Genomic DNA, 27,096 nt, shown 5'->3' with positions numbered 1-27,096 from the left:
TCTATCGTCAGTGGATTAGTTATTTGCTAAATATCTGCTTGATATGACTCCAGTCTCCCTTAGGCAACCTCCTCTAGTCATTATCAACTGCCCTAAACTAGAAAACTGTCCCAAACTAACTCTAACTCCTAAATTTATTGACTCAAAATCAGAAATCCTATGTCCAGTTTTTGTCTAAGAGTGACCGATAAGTGGAAAATGACTCCGCTTTCAGCCACTCTCAGCTGACCACCATTTTTTGACTGTCTTTGTGCTTCTTTATCAATCATTTCTAGCTATTTACTTTCCCTCTTTATTTTATGAATCCCTTCTCAATACTTTGGGGTGAGTAACGTCCATCCTATCACAAATGCTGTAAACACTATCAATAATTCAATAATTCCCCCCACTCTTTATCTGTGCCTAAACCTAAACGTAGATTCCATGAACAAAGCTTCTTTCTTAGAACTGCATGCCTGTGGAATTGTCTTCCGTTTTCCTGCTTTCCGGCTGACTACAATATGGTTGTCTTCAAGTCTAACGTAAATAAGTTCTTGATGAGCCGTTCCATATAAGTTATCAAATTTACCAAATTTTCATTACTAATGATTACTATATTATCCAATTTCTACTGTACACTCTTTAACCCTTATCCTTGAGTGGCCTCTTGGCCTTGATAATGTGGTGATGCCTATGTAAAAAAAAAAAAAATGAACCTGTGATAAAACCTACTATCGCTGTAAATACACTTTTCCCTTTTTATTCGAAAGATCTGTTTATTTTTATTTTGTAAATCTTTTTCAGATCTTTGAATAGAAAATGAGTCACTTCTTAGCCACACTTAGCTGACCACGTAAACTATTTTCGACTATCTTTGCATTCCTAATCATTTCTAACTATTGTTCTGGGTCATTTACTTCCAACCACGTTTTTCCTCTTTTTTTTTTTTACGAATCCCTTTCTAACACTCTGGGAGGGTAGGGGTGGGGGGGGAACGTCCATACTATCACAAATGAAAGATTGTAAATACACTTTTCCCTCTTTATCCGAGAGATTTGTTTCATTTTCTAAATTTCTTCTTCAGATCTTTAAGCCGGTAGCTGAAAAATTTGGCGTCCGTTTTGACTGTGATATAAAGAGAAGGTTCGTATCGACTGTTTTTATTACTTACTAGCGGGGGTACCCGGCGTTGCCCGGTTGTTTGGAAGCGTGTGAAAAATGGGGGGGGGGGAGCAAAGCGAAGAAATAACCCTGTTTGAATATCAAAATAAAAATAAAGACTTCTGTAAAAAAATCGGCAAAACCAAAAGCAAAGAAAAAACAGCAAACAAACGTTAAGCTTCTATAAAGAAAACGTGTTCTGAAAAACGAATAAAAAAAATGGCATAAATAAACCTTCGATTCGCTTAAATCCAATGGTGTGTTTCACTCAGTAGAAAACATGGAAGGAAAGGGAACGTTAAACTGCCATTCCATTTTTTTTAAGCAACTACGAACCCAAACCGGTGTTTCTTCTTGCTTTCCCCTGTGAACAGATCGGCAACGGTGGAAGTGGGGGTAGGAGGAAATTATTAGGGAGAAAAGATTTTACAACTTCCATTGATTCTAACGGATTTTGGCCGTGAACTCTCACCAGAAAAAAAATATAGGAATTCACGATTATCGAGGAAATGTAGAGGTAATAGGCCTATAACACACCTCAGATAATATGCTGCAGTTTGTGCATATTACATTTGCATGAAATGTCTTGATTTTCAATCCTATTAAGGTCAAAATCAGAGGGGAAAAATGAGTTCATTTTATATATATATATGTATAGGGATTAGCTTTGTGTCATGTTACTATGTGAGACGGATTTGATTTTTTCATTACTACATTTTCAGAGTTGTAGTTAGATAAAGGTTAAAATGTTGACCAAGTGTAGTATCTGTTCTGTCTTCGATCAGTAAATAAATCCTTCTATACCGAGGCAATTTTTTATTTTTGTTCTAATTCAGAGTGCCCCTTTTTGATGAGCTGGATTTTCCCCACATTAAAAACTGACCTTGTGTCTTACTCATTAATAACTGACCTTGTGTCTCCTCATCGGGAGAAATAAATAAATAGCAATGGTAGAAGAATAATAAGTTTTGAGAGGAGCATTGATAATCTAAATATTAATTTACTTGTCCAACGTCCGATGTCACAAAAAACCATCATAATCGCAAACATAGTTTTTAAATCAGTTAAAAATCATTAAAACCATTTCCTCTCCAAAAATTTTCGAATCCCCCCCCAAAAAAAGACACATGACGTGGCTGTTTGTTTATGGTTTCAAATTGGTTATTTTATAATTAAAAAATTGTGCTGGATATGGAGACGTGGCAACATATATTTAAAAGAAGAGGTGTGCACACACGCATATTTTGATCTACATTCTTGTGTCCCATAAAAATGACCAGAATTGTTATCAATATATATAAAAGTGAAAATGTTTGTGTGTGTGTGTCTATGTCTTGCAAAAACTTTCGACAGAGGCCACGGATTTTCGTCAGATAGGTATCATTTTCAAGCTCAAACCTTCTGACGACAAATATCGAAAAATTGGCCAAAAACATTCATTCCTTCACTCTCAACCAGACCCTTTTTTACAAGGAGGGGTGGATAAAAATTGTTCCTTCATGACAAGATGGCTTCTACACAAGTGTCAACACACGCAAAAGACGTTGTACCTTGAATTCGTTTAAATATTATGAAAACCGACCTACATTCGCCCATGCATCCATAGCACAATGGATAAAGTGACAGCGTCGTTATCTCAAGATTGCAGGTTCAATCCGAGTTATCAGAAATTTTTTTTTCGATTTTTAAACTTTTAATATTGAAATAAGGTTATTTATACCATTTTTTTTTTTTCGCTTTTCGCTGTGATTTTTTTTGTTTTTGTTTTTCCAAACGTGTTCATTTTTAAAAAAAAATTTTTTTTTTTGTTTTTCGAAACATGTTCATTTAAAAAAAAAAAAAAATTTTTTTTTGGTTTTTGTTTTTCCCATTTTTTTTTTTTTTAAAGAAGTGTTACATTCGTTTGCAGTTTTTTTTGTTTTGGTTTTTCTGATTTTTTAAGAAGTTTAAACAGGGTTATTACTTCGCTTATTCTTTAACCCCCCCTACACACACACACCTCCAAACACCTGGACAATGCCGGGAACCCGCTAGTCTATAATATAATCTCACCTGTCTGTTTGAATGTATGTATGTCTAAAACTTTTGGCAGAGGCAATGGATTTTCATGAGATCGGTATTATTTTGAAGCTCGCCCCTTCGGATGACAAATATCGAAAAATTGGCTAAAACATTAATTACTTCACCCTCAACTGGGCACTTTTCTACAAGGAGGGGTCCTTTTTTTTCCGATATTTTCGAAAGTCATCCCCTCTTTTTGATTGAGTAGCCTTAATTTAAACCTTCGCCACTTCCGGTTTGGTGATGGACGCAATGGCAAAGACGTCACTTTTTTTTTTTTTTTTCACACATTTTTTTCCTCCTTCACGGTACATGTTTGAGCCTGCCTACCTACTACCACTTTTTTTTTTTTTTGCTCAACACACACCTCCAAACACCTGAGCTAGTTATTATCAAAACAAAGAAATGTTTATATTCCAGGTCAGAAGTTATGAATTGCGCAATAGAAAATAAAAAAGAAGAATGCAATATCTTCGTATTTACAATTTCAGGAATGTCGATTTATGACTATAAGAGAGATATGAACAACAGAAAAGAGAAAAGAGCAGACTGGCAAGTGTGATTTGACAAAAGAAAAAGAAGCCATCTTCTAAGACTGAACTTTTATTGCATTATTGCAGCAGACATGGCAAGAAATTCCTCAAGATGATATTCGTCAAATGATCAGTGCCATGCCTAGAACGGTCCGAGCATTAAAAACAGCAAAGGGAATATCAACCAAGTATTAGTTATTAAATTTGTGACCATTTACTTTTGATTTTGTTTTATAAATTATATGCTTATTGAAAAAAAAACTGTTTCTATGGGTGTCTATTTTTTTCTGTCATGTCTGTGTATATACATCATATAAATTACTGTGTATTACAAGTTATACATACACTGTTATACAACAGACGGTTATTTGACCCACCTAGTATACCCACCTCCCCCCAAAAAATACACAGAATTTACTAACAAAGCAAAATAAACATTTTTAGTTAACTGCTCTAAAACGCTAGAATGTCTCTGAAATTGGAGCTCATTTTATTTTAAATGTATATGCGAAACCAATCCCCTCCCCCAAACTCTATATTTTTTTAATTCAATTCTCGACAACGTGACAGCTGTGAGACTTGGTCCTTCTTGGCCGGATTTTCAACCATTTTCTCCCCAGCTTAAGTCTACAAGATGGATGATCTGTCTATTTTCTCAGCAGGTCACACACCAACCAACCTCTACACTAAACGTCTCTCTCCTTCTCTTTGTCGATGAACAAGAAATTTAATTGTAAATGAAATTTATACGTTGATAAATTTGTCTCTGTGCTGATTTTGAGAATATCAAGAGGTGTATATATGATTTTACCAGGCATTTGAAGTGCATTGAGAAAATTATATATCGAACAATGGAACAGCAGAATGTGTAACCGCCAATCTCCAAATGTATCTTTGTAATGTTTTGACCCTTGGCCCTGCTTGCCACAGTTAACATGTACGTCGTAGAATGACCAGACTATGTATTGCTTAACTTTCGTGATCTGCATGAGTCATTTGGTAATCCAAAGTAGTAACCCATGCTAGAATGACCAGACTATGTATTGCTTAACTTTCGTGATATACATCTTGTTGAAGTCAGGAATCCTTTAATCCATTAATTCCATCCACTATGACCAGGTCTAACATCTCTTTGTGTTTCCAGCTTAGATTGTACGTCAGTGAATAGTGTTATTTTATATCAGAATAATTTTTTTGTTTGTTTTTATTAGAGGTTATTACCCGAAAGGAGGAGGTGAAGTATTTATTCGTTCGCAACCTGTAAAATACCTCCGAGCTGTAAATATGACAGATGCTGGTAACGTAACTAGGATTTATGGTCGATCATTCGTTGCTGGTCAACTTCCTCCAAAGGTCAGTTTTATTTTTGTTCTGTTATCTCTCCTCCTCCTCCTCCTCTCTGGCTTCACCTCATTCCATCTTTTTTCCCCCTCTCTCCGTGCCATCACATCTTTCCCAGCTCTGTTTCTTTTTCCTTTTCTCTGGCTCCTTTCACACCTTTGCTTCTTCCCCTTCTCCCACTCCCCTCCACTTCTACCTCCTCTTGTTCCCGCTGCTTCTTTATCCTCTCCTGCTCCCCTACTTCATCTTTTCTTCCCTCTTTCCCACGGTCCTGGATATGACCTTAAACTATATCCGATGGTGAGGCCCCAACTTGCAGGCCTTAGGGAGTGTGGAGCTACCCTTTAATTGCTATTGCTCCCAGGTCCACTCTGACCCGGAGTGGTAGTATCTGTTAGGGTCCCAACTATGGGTTAAATAGTATACAACCTAAAAAACAAATATACTATATTGAAAATCGTTCTTCAAAATCACCAGATTCGGCATTAAATAACCTGAAAAGGGTTGATATGCTGTAAAACAAAACAACCAACCAACCAACCTCTCTCCCACTCTCCCCACTTCATCTATTCTTCCCCCTCCCCATTGCACGATCTCTTCTGTCCCCTTCTTTCATTCCCCTGTTGTCTTTTCACCCCAACCACTCTGACTCTTCTTCCTGCTCCATCTCCTTTTGTCTGGAAGAATGGTTTCATGTGAACAGCTATTAACCCCTCCCTCTCATAATAAAGAAATGGATTATGGCTCCGGTGTAGACATAAGCGACCTCTGTTGGCATGTGTCTGCTGCAGGGAAGATACAGAAATAATATGATTATGCAAATTTGTTGAAAATCCGCGGTGGCAGAATAAAAGACAGATTTTCCATTTTTTTCGATGCTGTTTCGTTTGCATGGAATTTTAGAAAAAAAAAAAAGGATGCTGCTGTTCAGATGAAAAGCGAACATTTTTTTTTGTCAGGGGAAAAACAAACATTAAATGTATTGGAATTTATTTATGACCCATTTTCACTGATTAGTTGATTATATAATATGTTACGGATTTGCTCGTAGAGTCTAGGGGTAATCTGCAAATCATCTATATTATCTGTATATATAAAAGGCAAAATGTCTGTGACCATTTCGTGTATGTCTTGCAAAGGCTTCTTTCGCACATGCTCCCGGGGGGTTACTATCGCTTACAACTGTTTATATACCCCCTATATAATAATATCTAGGATTTGTGAATGCGTGTCGCGTCTAGATTTATTTATGTTGATTTTTACAAAATTATTGCTATTTCAGCCCGTCTTGTGTTCGTTCAGCTTTTTCGTATAAAAAGCGAAACTAATCCAAAGCTAACTCCGGCAATCGCACCGGGAAATGTCCAGAAGCAATCAGCTTTGATCAATGTTGTATATCAGACACAGTTGCTATTCAATCTGGACAATGGGGAGCTGCTTTCCCCCTCCCCAATATCTGTTGGGGGGGGGGCAGTCAAATTTGGGTAAACAAACTCAAACGCAGCGTGACTTCTTAATTAGGTCAAATCGAAGCAGCAGAGTTAACTTTTATTGCGCACGCCTGTTTTTATAGCTAAATAAATAAATTCAAACCTGTCTACATTGTATGTTGCGGTGGCCCAATTGTTAACGTCACACGTTTTTTTTTTTTTTTTTCTCTCACAAATTAATTTCCAACTCAAGGGTACGGGTTCGATCCTCATATTGGCCTAACAAAACATTTTTTTTTATTATTTAGCCCCGCCCCCCGGAGGTTTAATTTACCTCAAGACACCCGGGCATCGCCGGATACCCCCCCCCCCCGCTAGTTAAATGGAAAATAAAGTTTTATTGAAAAAAAAAAAAAAAAAAAAAAACAGTAGGCCACAAGATAAAAGGGAGATAATTCCCTTAGATTATTATTTTGTATTTTGGTTTGTTTTTAGATATAAAATGCTTTAGCCAAACACAATTCAAAGTCGGAGCCTTGAATGGTCACCTCTTCATTTGCGTCCTACATGTCAAGTACTGATTTAATCTAGCGACCAGCGTTCTATTTATACCTTCGCTAAAAGATCTTTCTAGAATCTCAAAAAAAAAAAGAAGAAATGTTCGTTCTACGTTTTTGAAAATCTCAAGAGAGGCCAAAAAACGTTTTACATTCAAATTGAAGTAAACCCGTTTTTATATAATCTTATATAATCAACGATAATTTATGCAGTTTGCATATGTACTATTATAGAATTAAAGTTGGACTGTCAATTAGTATATATCTATAATATAAAGCTGAATGTCTGTGTGTGTGTGTATGTGTGTGTGGTCACGAATAAGCTCTTATATGGTTGACTATTATAGAAAACTGATCACATATAACGATAGAAGATGTATCGAGACACAAGAATGGGTATGTTTGATCTGGCAGAACGGTGGTTCATTAAAATTGTTGGGTCTGCATTCGCGCCTGGTCCACAAAGTATGGAAATAAAAAAATTTAAAAATTAAAAAAAAAAGTTTACAAGTGTTTTTGATATAGATGTACATAATAATACTTTGATAAGTATGTTTTAACTTAAATAAGGATGGTATAATAAAATTGTGGGGTCTGCATTCGTGCCTGGCCTCCATAGAATAGAAATAGGCACAAACTTTAATAAAGACTTTTCATATCTATCTGCGGAAGTATACTTTGATAATTATGTTTCAGTTTGAAGTAATATGGTATAATAAAATTGTGGAGTGTTCGTTCGCACCTGACCTCCATAGAATGGAAATATGTCACAAAGTTGAATATATACAGAATATTGTGATAAGTGTTTCAGTGTGAACAGGTATGGTTATAATAAATTATGGGGTTTATCTATTTTATTTTTACTTTCATCATATTTTGCTTTGGTTTTGATTCCCCCAAATTCGAAGCTATCTCATTACAACCCTTCCTTTTCATAACCTATCATACTTTCATAAATCAGAATCCATTTTCTGTAGGCTGTTTTTGAACCCAGTCAACGACGGGTACTTTTGCTAGTATATATATATATATATATATATATATATATATATATACTAGCAGGCTGCCCGGCATTATCCAGTCATAAAATACGCTTAAATATGATATTTTGATCAATGCAGATTTCGTATTTATTATATTATATTGGACTCAATATATAATAATGATTTAAAAAGTTTTAAAAACGATGACTTGGCCATGAATCGAAATCAAAACGTTTAGCTTACGACTTACTTTTTGTTTTGACGTTAATGAGGTTAAAAAATCAAAGCATGAACCAATAGCTATTACGTTACGCATGCATAGTCATTCGACCTTCAATTGGCAAATTCCATTTACTTAATTTTCACACTTTTGCACCGATTTTCCCCGATTTAAGTCTATTATACAACCAGGCAACACTAGGCTGCCAGCTAATATAAAATAGACCTATTTTCATGGAAAGTGTTCAACTGAGCTTCAATCTATGGTCCCTCCTCGCCAAACTTTCACAAGAAACACTCGTCTAGCTGTAAACACTATCAATAATTTCCCCCACTCTCTATCTGTGCCTAAACCTAAACGTAGATTCCATGATCAAAGCTTCTTTCTTAGAACTGCACGCCTGTGGAATTGTCTTCCGTTTTCCTGCTTTCCGGCTGACTACAATATGGTTGTCTTCCAGTCTAACGTAAATAAGTTCTTGATGAGCCGTTCCATATAAGTTATCAAATTTACCAAATTTTCATTACTAATGATTACTATATTGACCAATTTCTACTGTACACTCTTTAACCCTTATCCTTGAGTGGCCTCTGGGCCTTGATAATGTGGTGATGCCTTTGTAAAAAAAAACAAAAAAAAACACCATCTCGTTCATGGATGTAAATCAGCTTCCTCAATTTTTCGTCTGAACAATTAGTTTTTTCTTGTATTATTTGCCATGTTTACTCGCTCCGTAAAATTGCTCTAAAAAGTTATATATACTTGTTGAAGAGAAAATTGTCATTGTCATTGTCATTTTTCTGTGTCAGAACTTATCCTTAGAATTGTTATCGCATTCGCATATGTGAGAAATAATCATTTCTCCAGAATAAAATTAATCCCAGCAAATTCAAGTATGCATGTTTTCATTCCAGTTCTAAATAATTTACGTGACCGAAATAGGAATTGCCTAAGAATATCTTTAAAATAATGTTTCACGTCTGGGAGGTTAGTAAAAACATCAAAACCTCATGATGATTTCTTTGCGATTAATTTGTTTTTTTTTCTGTTTCTGCAGGTTGCTCACATCATGGCTGACAATGCAAAAGCTGCGTTGAAGGAGAAAATGCCGAATATTCCGATGCATATCGACGTTTTGAAAGAACCGAACCATTTAGCAATTGGGACAGCTTCAGGGATTATGTGAGTAATTTTTAATGAATGATTTCTAAGGCTGTAAATTCTTCCTGGCTTCGATGCCCAAAATTAAAAAAAAAATTCACACCACTCTGATGGTGCAATCAAAATTCGAACGCTTTATCGAGGATATCGAACTCGGAAGAAAGAGGTAGGATCTGTCATCTTTCAATGTCAATTAACAAAGATAATTCTTGTCGTCAGTTAAAAACATAAATATATGTAGATTCTTTTAATAAATAAGGTTAAGTAGCACCTTCACTTAAAGATCGTTTTACTTAGAAAATTGCCATATTTTATTTGGACGTAGATAAATATTTTTTAAACTTGTACAGTTTAATCAAGACATTAAAAAATGAAAATATTAAATAAAGGTTATATTGTATGTATCTGTTTTGAACTGAAGATCTTCGAAAAAAAATTCCATTTAATTTGATCAAGTTTTTTTTTTTTTTTTTTTTTTACAGCGGAAAAACACGTTTTTATGACTGCACGTTGAAGTCAACCGTCTTTGAATTTAAAAAATTTTTGTTTGTATTTTAGAAACGCCATGGGAGATAACTCCATGTAAAGCACCAACACTCTCTTCCCATCTTTAATACTAGCTTTTCTTCCTAAAAATCAAACCTTTTGCTCGGTATCATAAATTGTTTTTTCGCTGTAAAAAAAACAAACTATTTGATGAAATTAGGTGAAATTTTTTTTCAGAGAACTTCATTCCATAATGAATACGTAGAATTTAAACTTTTTTTTGATATTTTTATTTTTTTAATGTCTTGATTAAACTATACAAGTACACTTTCAACTGCAAAAACACAACTCTCTGCTCACAAGACTCACTCCTTCTGTCACCAAATCCTAAATCCCCAAGTCTCTATAAAAGTCAGGCTTTTATACTATAATCAGCAGCATCTCATTTGCATAAAGCAATCAGTTGGATTAGCATAAAACCAGAAAGGCAGCCATTTTTTTTTCTTTTCTTTTCTTTTTTATCTGCATGGAACCGCACAAGAAACGGGTGTGTACTGATATCTTAATGCCTTTTAATTACGAAGGCAATCCAGCTAGAACTTACTTCACCCATCTAACATAACGGACGTACTTTAAATAGTATCTTCATGTACGTTTCTTTGTAGAAATGAATTTTATGTTTCAGAAGACTACTGTTTTCAGTTATAGTCAGCTAATGTACTTAACTTTACTAACTTCCGGTGTGGCTGCTACCAGAAGTGACAAGGCAAATCAGTTTCTTCACTTTTATTGTTTTTCAATATTTCTATTGTGAAGCGTTTTATTGAAATAAAATATAAGAAAAAGGACATTATTGAAAAGTATAAAATAAAAATAACACAATTTTTATTTGCACTTTTAATAAAAAAATAAAAGTTTTTATTTTATTTGAAATTTTAAAAGAAATACGTGCTTATGACATAATAAAAAATGAAAGTTTTTTATTTGAATTTACATAATAAATACATGTTTTATGAAAGTATAAAAATAAAATTATTAAAATCAAAATAACAAAATTTCAAACATCATAAAAAAAACGTATCCAATATGTAATATTCCTGAAATAGTTGGCTTTGACTCTCCACTGCGGGAATTCTTGCAGATGATTATCGAAAAAGACTGATTATGTTATGCAAGGTACAATATTGATCTGCCAGTTTATATATATATATATATATATATACATATATATATATACTGGCAGATCGCACCGGGGAACCTGTCCTTGACTCCCAGGTTAAGCTTGAGACTAAACATCTGTTAATATCTCCAAATAATCACCTTTACAAATTTATTGTTTCATATTTTTTACTTTGTTTTTTCCGTTACAAAGAAAATGTATTTCACATCGACGACCACACTATCTTCCTTTCCAACTGGCAGGGTGATCTGGTGTTTTCTGGACTCCCATTAAAATAAAAAGGCCTTTAATTCCTCTTTCGCTGGCCACTTTTTGGGGTAATTTTCAACCATAGCTCTAAATTAAATTTTTGTAATCCCTTTCTCTGAGTTAATCGCTTCTTGCCGTGGCTGGTTGGGTCACAATACATATGCAGTCTGCATAAATTAAAACATCATGTTCAAGCGTATTGTATGACTGGGCAATGCCAGGCTGCCAGGCTGCCAGCCAGTTATACTATATGTAATTTTGAATATATATGGTAAGGAGTAAGAACTTGATTAATTATAATTAAATATTAGAAGAAAATCAATTATAATTAAAGATTAGAATAAAATCAATTATAATTAAAGATTAGAATAAAATCAATTATAATTAAAGATTTAGAATAAAAATAATTAAATTAGAATTTTTATAAGCGCTTTATTATTTCCATCTATCCATAGCCTTGGAGGAGCATAGGTCATCCACAACTTTTAAGATGCTTTTGTAGTGAGGAGTTCTTTTTTTTTGGTTATGAGGGTGCTAGCCCCATGTCCAACCTTCCCAGAAGGTACATATAGCTCATAGCCTACCCAAATGGTCACCCATCTTGTACTGGCCAGGCTTAATGTTGCTTAACTTCGGTGATCTGGCGAGAATTGGTGTCACTGTGATTATGCCGTACTGCTTCATTATTTAGGGACGTATAAAAAGGTGGGGGGAAGAATTATATGGCGATTGTTTAGTCAGTATGTAGAAAAACTAAAACAAAATAATCATAATATATATCAATGAATTCACGTATAAATTAATAAAAACGTTACAAGACAAAGATATAAACAAATCCATAAATACACATACAAGTAAAAATAAAAACAAGAATGACTGTAATAGTACAAATATAGACGATTTAAAAAATTTTTTTTTAAAAGTTAATTTTCTATTGCTGATAAATGGATAAATATTTATTGATGCTAAGCTTTTATAAACAAAAAATTGTAGTGAAAGTAGCATTGGGGGAAAAATTGCATGAAAAAAATTGATAAATAGAGGAAAAAATGGCACAATTAAAAAATATAGATGGAAATATAATGAATTTATCAAAACCTTTGATACAATTCTCAAGGGAAAACAATAAGAAGTTTGTCACATTAAACAGAAAACTTATATTTAAAAGTAGATCTGGAATCTCTGCTCCTCCCCACAAAAAAAATGTTATATATTTTAGGTAATTTTGGAATTGAAATCAATAATTGTATCAGAATCAGGAATTGTATTGGAATCGAGAAAAATATGGGAATCATTCAATCACTAATATACATATATATATATATATATATATATATGAACAAATGATTAATAAAACATGTTAAAAGACATCTTGAAAAAGAGTTAAAAACATATTTAATTTTAACAAAGGAAGCACAAGATAAGTGGATAGTCCTTAATCCGCAGAGTTTCGAAGAAATACTCTCCTTCTCATCAGAGGGCAGGAATTAGCAAAATGCAGGATCGGATTTTGCATATAAAAGTATTTAATGAAACTACAAGTAAGTCACAGATCTTACTTGGTTAAAAAAAAAGGTGAGGTAAGGGGAACAGGAGGTAAAAGAAAAATGATAAAAAGATTTCACATGAATGGATAGTTTTTACCCTTCACCGGACTATCCATTCATGTGAAATCTTTTTATCATTTTTCTTTTACCTCCTGTTCCCCTTACCTCACCCTTTTTTTAACCAAGTAAGATCTGTGACTTACTTGTAGTTTCATTAAATACTTTTACATGCAAAATCCGATCCTGCATTTTGCTAATTCCTGCCCTCTGATGAGAAGGAGAGTATTTCTTTGAAATTCCGCGGATTAAAGACTATCCACTTATTTTGTGCTTCCTTTTTAAAATTAAATATGTTTTTAACTCTTTTTCAAGATGTCTTTTAACATGTTTTATTAATCATTTGTTCATATTATAAGCTCTATTTCCTTTTCGGTTTTATTGAGCTTTTACATCTGGCTGAGTTTATTTTACTTGTAAATATTAACTCTTTAATATTTATAATATATTTTAAGTTTACCATTTTGATTACCTTGGTAAACTTATTGTAATTTTATATATATATATATATATATATATATATAATATATGTGTGTGTGTGTGTGTGATTAAAGATAGCATACTAAAATAACAATAAAATTATTACAACACAAATATCTAAACGAATCCATAAAAACACACACAAATAAATACATGTATATATAAGTTGAGAATAACTATAACAGTACAAATATAAGCATAAAGGGACAAATTTAAACTTGAAAATACTCAAATATACATAAACATGAAAACATAAACGAACACACATACACATACCGACAAACATATTAAAATATAAAAAGTATTTAAAATAATAGAAACACTTTTACAAATTATAGTGGAGATATAATAAATTATAATAGAGATATAATAAATTATAGTGGAGATATAATAAATTATAATAGAGATATAATAAATTATAATAGAGATACAATAAATTATAATAGAGATATAATAAATTATAACGGAGATATGACAGCAGCAAATGATGAATCACCTAATAGCATGTAAATACAATAATTGAAAAATCAAATGATGAAAAAATACAGTAAAAATAAAATACGGAAATAATGATAAAAATGTTAATTTTCAGTCTACAGACTCGAGATTTGACATAAAGGGATATTGAGATTTGGGAAAATATTTTAAAAAATCTTTCTACTCCAATAGTTTCTTCACCAGAACTGCTAGACTTTGGAACTCCCTTTCGGGATTCTGCTTTCCCAACTGCACTGACATGTGTAAGTGAACAGGCATCTTGCTACTTATCTCCCTTCATAATACCCCTGCAACTTATGTCCCCGAGAATAGCCTCCTACTTCAAAGTGGCACTGTGCCTTGTTTGGGGTGTCAAGGGGTTAAAGTTTAATGATTTGAATTTGGAAAACTCTACCAAACTGCTCCGCCAATTTTTTCTCTAAACACTTGAAATTTTAGATGTAGGGTCCTTGGACTTGGATCAAACTTTTTAATTTGATTTGAACCCAAAACAATGAATGTTAAGGGGTCAAAATTGGGGTCAAAGTTTAAAAAAAAAAAAAATTGACCTCTCAGCCAATTTTTTATCTAAACATTTGAAATTTTACATAAAGTGTATTCAGACATAAGGCAAGCTTTTTAATTGTGTTTTGACCAAAGATTTGGCGACCAAGGGGTCAAAGTTCAAAAGATTTGACCTTTGTGGTCTCTAGCAAACTATTCAGCCAATTTTGGGTTTTAACATTTGAAATTTTACATGAAGGGTAGTCAGACATTTAGCAAGCTTTTTAATCAGTTTTTATATGAAAATTTGGCTGCCAAGAGGTCAAAGTTAAAAGAACTGACCTTTGCAGACTCTACCAAACTCCTCCACCAATTTTGGGTCTAAACACATGAAATTTTAGATGTAGGTTACCTGGACAGGAGTCAAACTTTTTAATATATATATATATATATATATATATATATATGTGCACATAATTTCATGAACAGTACATAGGGTCCAAGCAAAGCTGGTCTGAACTGCTAGTGTGTGTGTGTGTGTGTATATGTATATGTATATAATATATATATATATATATATATTTCTGACTTTCTATTTCAGTGTTGTGGCTGAGACGTCAACTGGGTGTATTCTGGCTGGTTCAGGACTTGGCAAAAAAGGTTTGTTTTTTTTTTTTTTTTTTTTTTTTTCTCTATAGAATTTTTGCTTGTTTTGGTTTTTCCAAGATATTCCATAGGGAAAATTAAAAATATTTGTTTGTTTTTTTAAAAGAAAAATTAGAGTATTTTTGAAAACAAATATGAGTATTTTCCGATTTTTATTTTTAAGGAAAATTATAAAATATGAATTACTTTTGGGGGGGAATATTTCAAAATATTTTTTTAAAACAAAAGAAAAATTCTGAAATTTCTTTGAGGTTTTAAAAAAAATTTTAAGGAAAATTCTTACAGTTCATAGAATTGTAATACCATATGGTCTCATCTCTCAAAAACGATCACCAACCCTAACATTCCTTTTCTTCCTCTTCCACTCTTCATTGTCTTGTGCACTGGGTCACAAGAAAAATAAGAACATTTTTCTATTTTTTAAATAAAAACAGATTTTTTGTTTTTAAGAAAAATCAGGGTATTTTTAAAATTTTTATAGAAATCAGATTATTTTTATTTCTTATAAAACTCGGAGTATTTTTTAATTGTTTAAGAAAAGTCAGGATATTTTTTAATTGTTTAAGAAAAGTCAGGGTATATTTTTAATTTTTAAGAAAAATTGGGGTATTCTGTTTAAGAAAAATGTGGGTATTTTTTTAATTAAAAAAAATTGGGTTATTTTTTTTTTTAATTAAAAAATAAATCGGTATTTTTTAAATTTTATGGAAAAATTGGTGAATTTTACTTGTTTTACAACAAATGTTTTTCATTTTTTTACTCATTATTTCTTTTCAAATTGGATATTTGTTTTTATTATTATTATTTTATTATAAGTACCAGCAATGGTAAATTAAGTTTGAAAAAAGAAATTAAAAGAATTGGTTTTGGCATTGGAAAATAGGCTATAACTTTTTTCAATTCCAATACGACAAACAGTTCCGATTCCGATTAATTAATCCAACATTAGTTTAAATTTTTTATTTTTGTTTCATATTATTTGGATTCTGTTTTCAACTTGAGTCTTATTTTCACAACGTTTCTGTCGACATAATCTCTGACCTTCTATGGGTTTATCTTGTCAAACTTAAGAATCTGCAAGGACCCATGGTGCAGTGGATATAGTACTTGTTAAAATTCAGTTGTAAAAGTTGTACTCTTCTGAAAGTTGAACGTTCAATTCTCAGTGCAACACCCAAAAATACAATTGCAAATTACTTAGAACTTTTACCCAGTCATGGCTGACGGAACAAGAACATACTCCCTCATGGGTACTAGTGCACTTATTGATCCATGCTGAAATAATAGCGTTATTATTTAAAAAGCCATTCTTAACATGGAGGGGAGGGTGTTTTGTACCTATTCTATACTTCAACCTTACAATTGGATAAATAAAAAACATATCATAAAACTTTAATAAAACTTGGAAATACGATTAAAAAAATAGCGCGGATCAGTAAGTACACTAGCCCCCCCCCCCTTGTTAAATAAAGGGTTTTGTTTGAAATTCTGTGCAGATTCTTTAGTTCTAACAGAAAGATTCCCGAGTTCAACAAGATACACCTGATAAAGGTTAAAGCTCACATGCAAATAACACTCAAGATGAAAATAGTAGTCCGAATAATCCAAAATAATCCATCCTCATCTAAAAAATTCAGAAACGTCTTAAATTTTTGTTTAACATTTGAAACTGAGTTGTTTTCTAAGTCTTATATTTTCTTTTGTAAAACTAGGACGTTCTGCTGAAGATGTTGGGTACCAGGCAGCTTCAAATCTCCTCGATAATATTCATCATGGCGGTTGTGTGGACGATTATTTACAAGATCAGGTAAAACTTGATTTTATTTGATTGCAAAATTTTGTTTCAATCATAGAATTTTGTCGGTTTCATGTGAAGAAATTTTTGCGTTTCATAGAATTGTAATACCACATGCCCCCCCCCCACCTTGAAACAATCACGAATCTTAATGTTGAAAAAAATGTTAATGTTTCCGTGGTTCTCTTCTGATCATCTCCCACGCATTGATGTCTCTGCCTCTTTGTCAGCATTTTATTGATTCGTTTTTCCATCTGCTCCAAGCCACTGCTTGCATTCGACTCTCAAACTTGCAACTGGCTAAATCAAAACTGTCGTGAATCATCGCAAATCTAATGTAACAGAGCACGGACATATGCAAATGCATGCGAAATGACGTCACTGATGGGAAAAAAAACTACCAAAAGGAAAAGACGATCATGTTAGAGATGTCATAGCCGTAATAAGAAACCACGTGCAGCATTGAGGAAATAAATGTTGTTCTTACGAAAAAGTGAGTTTGAGTTATTCTTTGTTTTGGTCTCATTTGCGACTGAAACTGTTGGATCTATATTTGTAAAAGTGTACAATGTTACAACAAGATTTTTTTTTTTTTTTTTTATAGTGATCACCACTTATCAAGGCCCGGAAGCCACTCAGGGATAAGGGTTATTGCAAGTACATTACGTTAGTGTGGAGATTTGATGAAGTGTTTACTTAAGGGAGCGGTTCATTAGGAATTTGTTAACGTTGGACTTGAAGACATCCAAGTTGTAGTCCGGTGGGAAGCAGGCAGACGGAACAGAGTTCCACAGGCGTGCAGTTCTAAGAAAGAAGCTTTGTTCATGGAATCCACGTTTTGATTTAGGCACAGATATAGAGTGGGGGAAATTTTTCACTGTGGATTCAGCTAGATGGGTGTTTTTCGTGAAAGATTGGCGAGGGGGGACCAGAGATTGGAGTTCAGACGAGTACCTGCCATGGAAATAACGATAAAACAAGGATAGGCTCGCAACGTCTCTTCTGTGGAAGAGAGGTTGCAGGGTAGAGAAAAAGACATCCCCCACTAAGCCACAAAGTCTATTTTGTACTCTTTCAAGACAGGATAGGCTGTTTTTAGCAGCTCCTGCCCAGATATGGTAACAGTATTCCACAAACATTACCCAATTGTTGTGAATTCCCATAAAACTCATCGACACACCTAAAACTAACTTTTTAAAACCTATCGACCTTTGTCTTAATCATCACCACACTTTAACCAATAATCCCATCTTAGCTTCCTTTTGTGTTTCTTGGTGAACAGCTTCCTATTCGTTGTCTTTCCACCAACCCTATTTCCTTTGTTCACCTGATTTCAACCTATTTCTTCTTGTCTTTTATTTTTTTCTTTCTCCTCCCTTTTTAGTTCCTCCCTTTGAGGGGCAGGAGGAGGGTGCAACAACAATAGTATCAGAGAATTGAATTTAAGATTGCATTTGTTCGGTATTCAATTTCGCAAAAACTATAAATGCATTTTACAAGTTGGATGGCGTGAAGAAACTGATTTTCAAACTATTATATTTCTAGCCATGTTATTATTTATACCTTTTTTATCATTTCCGTCCATGTTTTGCTAGGCCTTCCTTATGGATTGACTCTGCTATCTCAACATTCTAATCCATAAACTCATCCATTCTTTCAGTGTGGCCATACCATCAGAGTCTTCTGTTTTGTACACATATCCCTATATTGTTCATATTTAATCTTTCTCTGAGCTTGTCAAACCTAAGCTTGTCTCATATTGCACATCCATCATTATTTCCATATCATTTCTCTCCATGCAATGCATGTCCTCAACCCTCACTGACCAGGTTTCACTATCATTTCTTCACTTGCTCAACAGTTGTAATGCTCCGTTGGTTAATAACGACAGTAGTTCAACACTGACATATATATTACGTAGTAGGCTATGAATATATATATATATAATATTTTCGCAAAAATCAAGACGACAAAATATAAAATGAGAACATCATATCATGGATTTTCATATGCGTTACAATTGTTTCATAACTATTTGGACAATTTTAAATATTATATCATTTAAAAATATTCCAAAATAGCTACTCTTCAGACGGAAAAATATACTGGTTATACATATATGAATACGCTCATATTCTCTATTTTTAGGGATCAAGCAGTTGGACCTACCTCTCCACCACTCTTATATTTACTTTTTATTTTTTTGATAGTCTTCGAATTTGGTAATCACCCCGTTTTCATTTTTCTACTTTTTAACTGCTATTTCAACCAATTTTAATATTAATTTAATCTTTTGTATGTTTTTCTTTATTTTGATAATTATTTTTTTCTCCCAGTTTATTGATTTGATTGATTTATCTCCCAAATATTAATCTACATCTTCAAATTCTAGTTTCTATTTAGATTGCGAAAGAAATAGAACATCTATCATAGTTTCATATAAACTTTGTTTACATGTTACGATCTAATAATTCGTTTTTGCTTAACATGTTATTTCTTAAGGAATTGTAATGAAATGGTTAATTTAAATAGTATTATTATTTAAATAGTATTATTATTTATTTATGGTAGCACATCTAAGACAGTAAACGACCAAGTTCTCTCCAATTCTCTCTCCTCTGATCTTGAGCACCTAGTACAATGGGGAAAGGAGTAGCTGGTTACTTTTAATGCATCTAAAACCAAGCTTCTCTCTTTACATCATCAACATTGTGATCCACATCTGGCATCAGTTGAAATGAATGGCTCTCGTCTTCAAGAGGCCTCAAGTTTTGACAAGCTTCTGGGCTTGACCATTACTCCTGATCTTAAATGGAACACGTACATCAAATCTGTTGCCAAGGCCGCTGGAAAAATGATCAGATCTTTCTATCGATCCGGTAAATATCTCGCTGCTAATGCTGTTCTCTATCTATATAAGAGCCAGGTACGTCCAAGGATGGAATATTGTTGCCACATCTGGGCAGGAGCTGCTAGAAAGGACTTGTCCTGCCTTGATAGAGTTCAAAATAGACTTCGTAGCCTCGTTGGAGATATCCTTTTCTCTTCCTTGCAACCTCTATCTCACAGAAGAGATGTTGCGAGTTTGTCTCTGATGTATCGTTATTTTCATGGAAGGTGTTCAACTGAGCTTCAATCTATGGTCCCCCCTCGCCAAACTTTCACAAGAAACACTCGTCTAGCTGTACACACTATCAATAATTCCCCCCACTCTTTATCTGTGCCTAAACCTAAATGTAGATTCCATGAACAAAGCTTCTTTCTTAGAACTGCACGCCTGTGGAATTGTCTTCCGTTTTCCTGCTTTCTGGCTGACTACAATATGGTTGTGTTCAAGTCTAACGTAAATAAGTTCTTGATGAGCCATTCTATATAAGTTATCAAATTTACCAAATTTTCATTACCAATGATTACTATATTGTCCAATTTCTACTGTACACTCTTTAACCCTTATCCTTGAGTGGCCTCTTGGCCTTGATATGTGGTGATGCCTATTTAAAAAAAAAAAAATTAAAATTTATCTTCATCCCATACTGGTTATGGCAATAATTTAAATCTTCAATTTATCTTTTCAATTCTTCTCCGAGTATTTTATTTTAATTTTTATCTCTTTTTCCATTATCGTTCGTAATAGCTTTACATTCTAAGGGAGATAACTCTATTTTGTTGACTTTTATCAAATTTATCGAAAGTGAATGCATTCATATTTTAATATTTACTAGCATAGAAGTAAGAATTTCCAATATTAAATTTGAAACTCTGCTGCTAAAAACTTGCTACTTCAAAACTTGACAACTAACTGTCAAAAAAACAACTTCAAAACACAATGCACTGCTGACAAAACTTACTACTCCAGCAACCAAATCCAAAATCAACTCAATCTCTGAAAAACTAGGCTTTTTCTTTGAAACCAGAACCATCTCATTTGCATATTAGGTGACAATATTGCAAGTATATAAAAAGGAGAAGCAGTCATTTTTTTTTTTTATATATTTTTTTTCATTCTTTTTGACTGCATAGGACCCTACAGGTTTCACAAAAACAGGTTTGTACCAATTTTTAAGGTGTTTAACCACAGAAGAGTAATTTATCTTGCTTTTCGTAGCATTTCAGACCACAATTTTTGTGAATTATTTCCTCTACATTCTCTTGGGGAGAGTGAAGGCAGTCCATAGTATCTTGCCAAAGTCAAAAATTGATATTGTAGGAAGAAAGCTATTGACAACAAAGAAATGATGAAGAGACTTTTTTTTTTTTTACAAGCACGATTAACTTTATTTTATATCTTAGATACATATTCAAGTTTGAATTTGGAGTTAAAAACAAACAAATAAAAAAAACTCCGAAAATGCTTCCTATCTTTCAGGCTAGGATTGTGTTTGTTGTGCCGTTAGTCATTGAAAGGAAAATCCTTCTACACGGAAGTAATTTAAATTTTTGTCTTAATCCTTTGAAGAGCTAGATATTCTCTACATTAAAGACCGACCTTGTGTCTAACCCTGTCCTCATGGAGGGAAATTAAATAGTTATTCTCTACAAGAGCATTATTAATCAAAATAAAACCATATAACAATACGAACCGATATGCTGACTTCCTCTAAAGGAGGAAGTTTACAGGAGTATGAAATTCACAAGTGGTCCACGTATATCCTGGTTATGGGAAAATGACATACTGCATCTAACATTGTCAAATGGTCACCCATCTGATACTGGCCAGGCTTAACGTCTCCTAACTTAGGTGATTTAACAAGAAACAGTTCATCAACACAATTATGCTGATCAAATAAATATCAAAATCAAATAAATGAATAGAAAAATAAATAAGCACCAAAATGTGTCCTCATCGTGTGAGGAGGCAAGTGGTAAGGACTTGTTTTCGAAAATGTTTGCGACTTCGTATTTTTATATTTTTAATTAATGTTTTTTTCATTTTAGATTATAATTTTGATGGCTCTCGCTAAAGGCAAATCTTGTATTCGATGCGGCCCACTGACTCTGCATACGGAGACGGCAATCCATATCGCTAAGCTACTCACGCAGGTAATTATTTTGCACTTATGGATATGAATTTGAATCTAAACTCGATCTTCAAGGGGGTGGGGACAAACTGACATTTTTATTTTATTAAACAAAAAAAAAATCAACAGGATGCTAATATTCATTTTTTTTTTATTCACATTCACCCCTATCATGGAATCGCCGCTTGAACGTAATTGGCTATTATTTGGGACCATGCCTAGCAAAGATTAACAAGATATTGGTTTACATTACATTTAAACTTCTGCATGTCAGTACAGTTATAGAAGCAGGTAGCAGGAAGGGAATTTTAAAATCTACTGTTCAAGAGAAGATGCTATTAGAGTAGAAAGCTTTCTGGCATTTAGGGACCTCAACAGTGAAGGGGTGAGATTTTGTTGCTAAGCGAGATTTGTTGGGGATATGTACATTGAGGAGGCACAGAACACTAAACTGATAAAAATAGATATTTGTAAAACAGGCGCAGAAATGCAACATTGTGGTGATGGGACAGAGGTTGGAGCTTAGTTGACAAAAGTGGGATATATTAGATTGGAAACTCTTTTTTTGGACCCTATCCAAGAGGGAGAGACTAGTGGTAGATATACCAGCCCAGATGTGGCAACGATACTCCATGCATGGTATGCGAATGGTGGACTTGTAGAGGTAAAGGATACTCTCAGGTGTGAGTAGGTTTTTCTAGCATGATAGAGGGAGCCCACCTTCTTTACAGCAGCCTTTGCAATGTCATCAATGTATTTGTTCCAGTTCATCATCATCAATTTTACATTTTGTGTTGGAAGATTTTTCAAAATACAGATAAGATTAAGATAAATGGATTTTTCATTTAATTACAAATTACAAAGAATTAAAATAATTAAAATTGTTTTTATTTCCAACATAACATAATCCCAAAACTAAAGTATATCTCGTATAATTCTTTATGGAAACATGATCATCTATGGTTTAATGTTCGTTTTAGATTCTGGCATGTTTTGGACGACTTTTAAAAATTTATTTTCAAACTTAGCTTTGGTCAGATTTTTTTTTTTTTTTGTCATTTTCATCAAATCCGTTGCCAAGGTTGCTGGAAAAATGGTGGGATCGTTCTATTGCTCTAGTAGATATCTCACTGCTGATGCAATTCTCTACCTGTATAAGAGCCAAGTATGTCCAAGAATGGAGTATTGTCACATTTGGACTGGAGCTGCTAGAACCAGCTTATCCTGCCTTTACAGAGTTCAAAATAAACTTTGTAGCCTAGTCGGGGATGCCCTTTTTTCTTCGCTGCAACCTCTTTCCCACAGAAGAGACGTTGCGAGCCTGTCTCTACTTGATTGTTATTTTCATGAAAAGTGCTCGTCTGAACTCCAATCTATGGTCCTCCTGTCCTGACTTTCACGAAAAACACTCGTCTACCTGAAGCCACTATCAATAATTTCCCCTGCTTTACCTGTGCCTAAACCTAAATGTAGATTCCATGAACAAAGCTTCTTTCTTAGAACTGCACACCTGTGGAAATCTGTTTGGTTTTCCTGCTTTCCAGCTGACTACAATATGGTTGTCTTCAAGTCCAACATAAACAAATTCTTGATGACCCGTTCCCTTAAGTAATCCAATTTACCAAATTTCCACTACTAACGATTACTACAATATTTTCCCATTGACCCTTGTACACTCATTAACCCTTATCCTTGAGTGTCCTCCTGGCCTTAATAAGTGGTAACTCCTTTGTAAAAAATTTTTTAAAAAATGTTCATGCTGAGCTGTCCTCTTAAATAATTAAACCCTACCCAAATTCCGCCATTAATGATCATCATGGTGTTGTCTCCCAACACTCATTAATACTTATCCTAGAGTGGTCTCCAGGCCTTGATAAATGGTGACCCCCCCAAGTAGAAAAAAAAAATATATATATATATATACAGATAAAAGAGCTATTTCAGTTAATTACAAATTACAATTAGAGTAATAAAAATAGTTTTTGTTTCCAACATAACATAATCCCAGAACTAAAGTATCTCTTGTATATAGGAATAAACATGATCATCTATGGTTTAATGTGTTTTAGATTCTGGCATGTTTTGGACGACTTTTAAAAATTGATTTTTAAACTTATCTCTGGTCAGATTTTTTTTTTTTTTTTTGAAGTCATTTCCTTCAATAAGTAAGATTTATATGTTTGAATGCTCTTCCTGATGCCAACAGTGAGATGATGGGGGCTAGTGTTTATATCAGGACACCATCTCTGGGTGATTGGACATTGAGTCTAGCAAGCACTTCATGTCTTTACAGGTATTATTTAATTTTTTTTTTTTCTTTTAGAGTCAGTGACACTAATAAAAAAAATTGAAGCAATAAAACGGCTCCGTTCAGTCTTGACAGACTATGGATACTCACTGTAAGGGTACTTGTGCATGAAATTTTTGTGGCCAGAGGTGCACAATCCCCAACCACACCTCTCTTGGGGCGGCACTGTTTTAATTCCAGTTGCAAGTATATATTATATATAAGTTCAGGAGTGTTGTATCCATCAAATAAATACGAGTTACTTCCCCTTGATTGTGATTACTTCCACTATCACCATTGCTTGCAGCCTCCCGTCACAGTCGCCTGGTATTTCTCCGTACAATTTTGTTTTACGTTTTTAATAACCTCAGTGGATTTCAATGTAAAACATTCTTTTATTAGCGTTGTCAACTCTCAATGAAAAATTTTTTTTAAAATAACACCAGTATTAGGAAAAAAAATTTTTTGGAGATAGGCTTCAAGGCAGTTATTTATTATTTTTTTTTTTCACATTCCAGTCTGTTCATAAACTCCTATTGTGATAGACTCCCTTGTACCCACAACCACCAAGAGGGATTGGCTAGACCCCCCCCCCCAATAAAAAAAAAAAAAAAAACGATGGCTAATATAATGAGCTCAACAAACCAGTGATGACTTGACTTTCTGGATAGCGAGATACAGATGGTGAAAGTAAAACAAGAAAAAAAAGCAGACGTAAAGGAAAAACGGATTGTAAAAGAGGTATCCTCAACTGAATTAAAAAAAAGAAAAAAAAGTTTGTCAAGAATTTCATATATATTAAAAAAAAAAACAAATCATGTAAATTGATCAGTAGTTTTATTTTTAAATCAAATCAAATTTATGCTGAAACTACGCGAGACGATCTTGTGACGCCATCTTGAAAACGTGAAGAAAAAAAGGGAGATAACTCTATATAATTCAAATTTGTAAGATTTTATGAAGCCATTTTTAACATGGGTAGAGGGGAACATTGGAAAAAGTCAAATTCACTTAAAGATGATTTTCTTATTCAAAAATAAAACTTGATCAATTTACGTGATTTTCGAAATACAGTATTTTCTTTCTGTCAAAGACAGTTTTCTAATTTAAAAAAAAAAGTTCCTGATGAAGTGACATGAGTTTTGGCATGTGACATTTTCTTGGTTTACATCATACAAAATTTTTTCAATTTTTTTTTTAAATATAAAGGGATTTTTTTTTTTTTTTTTTTTTTTTTTTTGAAATTTCAAACTTGATTTAAAAAAAAATTTCAAAGTTGTTCAAATTTTTGGGTAATATTTATTTATTTTTTTTTTTCCAGGCCAAATTTAATGTGAAGAATTTGTCGCAGACCCAAACAATCATTGAATGCGAAGGAATCGGATTGATGAACAATGCCATTTAAAAATAATTTCTTCAACAATTAAAACAACAACAACAAAAAAAAAAATCCCAGTAATTCTAAACTGATGCTAGCAAAATTTTTTTTCTAAACACAATTAGTCGTCTGAGAAGTATCAGGATCTGAGGGCATTTATTCAAAAATTTGGTACTTGTACAGTTTAATCAAGACATTAAAAAATGAAAATAAAAAAACAAGGTTATATTTTACGTATCCATTATGGAATGAAGTTCTTCGGAAAAAAATGTCACTTAATTTCATCAAGTAGTTTTTTTTTTGTTTTTTTTTTGCAGCGAAAAAACAATTTGTTATGATACCGAGCAAAAGGTTCGATTTTTTGGAAAAAAGCTAGCATTATAGATGGGGAGGGAGTGTCGGCACTTTAAATTGAGTTATCTCCCCCGTGGCGTGTTATAAAAAAATTCAAAGATGGCAACCTTCAACGCGCTGTCATAAAAACATGTTTTTCCACTGTAAAAAAAAACAAAAAAACTACTCGATCAAATTAAGTGAAATTTTTTTTCAGAGATATTCAGTTCAAAACATATGTACAATTTAACCTTTTTTTTCGATATTTTCATTTTTTATGTCTTGTTTAAAATGTACAAGCACCAAAAATTTTGTTTAAGATTTACCAATGCGATAATATTGTGTGATATTCTTTGAAAGAACTATTAATGGATTTATTAAATATTTTCCCTTAATTTATTTAAATGTTAATTTTATGAAACTATGCAAAATGATGTTTTCGGAAATCTCAAGGGATTTTGTTTTTTCAAAATGATAGCAACTTTTAGTTTATTCAAAATTTGTTTTTGTTTGTTTCATCAATGAAGCAAAAGTTCTTTCAATCTCATATCTGGTTTGTTTTTATTTCTGGGAATGTTTTCTCATATATATACTAGCAAAAGTACCCGTCGTTGACTGGGTTCAAAAACAGCGTGCAGAAAATGGACTCTAATTTATGAAAGTATGATAGGTCATGAAAAGGAAGGGTTATAATGAGATAGCTTCGAATTTGGGGTTATCAAAACCAAAGCAAAATATGATGAAAGTAAAAATAAAATAGATAAACCCCATAATTTATTATACCATACCTGTTCACACTGAAACACTTATCACAATATTCTGTGGATCTATATTAAAAAACCTTGTTAAACTTTGTGACATATTTCCATTCTATGGAGGTCGGGCGCGAACAAACACCCCATAATTTTATTATACCATATTTCTTCAAACTGAAATATAATTATCAAAGTATACTTACGCAGATAGATATGAAAAGTCTTTATTAAAGTTTGTACCTATTTCCATTCTATGGAGGTCAGGCACGAACGCAGATCCCACAATTTTATTATACCATCCCTGTTTAAGTTAATAATACTTTGATAAGTATGTTTTATGTACATCTATATCAAAAACACTTGTAAACGTTTTTTTTTTAATTTTTAAATTTTTTGTTTCCATACTTTGTGGATCGGGCGTGAATGCAGACCCCACAATTTTAATGAATCATCATTAT

The 27,096-nt window shown here is 33.1% G+C and overlaps 1 protein-coding gene across 1 annotated transcript in view; it reads left to right on the top strand.

Moving 5' to 3' along the window:
- Positions 1-26,430, top strand: part of LOC145287737 (RNA 3'-terminal phosphate cyclase-like) — a 56,289-nt gene extending 29,859 nt beyond the window's left edge. The window contains exons 5-11 of the mRNA XM_080135501.1: positions 1,064-1,122; positions 4,946-5,087; positions 9,323-9,447; positions 15,008-15,066; positions 16,785-16,879; positions 21,803-21,907; positions 25,494-26,430. Of these exons, the coding sequence (XP_079991627.1) occupies positions 1,064-1,122; positions 4,946-5,087; positions 9,323-9,447; positions 15,008-15,066; positions 16,785-16,879; positions 21,803-21,907; positions 25,494-25,577 (669 nt within the window). The 3' untranslated portion in view covers positions 25,578-26,430. The remainder of the gene's footprint in view (positions 1-1,063; positions 1,123-4,945; positions 5,088-9,322; positions 9,448-15,007; positions 15,067-16,784; positions 16,880-21,802; positions 21,908-25,493) is intronic.
- Positions 26,431-27,096: the final 666 nt, after the last annotated feature.

The sequence above is a fragment of the Euprymna scolopes genome, chromosome 11 (genome assembly GCF_053919585.1).
Source record: "Euprymna scolopes isolate OS-2025 chromosome 11, ASM5391958v1, whole genome shotgun sequence".
NCBI lineage: Eukaryota > Metazoa > Mollusca > Cephalopoda > Sepiida > Sepiolidae > Euprymna > Euprymna scolopes.
The sequence above is the reverse complement of the archived record's forward strand: the minus strand, read 5'-3'. Positions and strand labels throughout refer to the sequence as shown.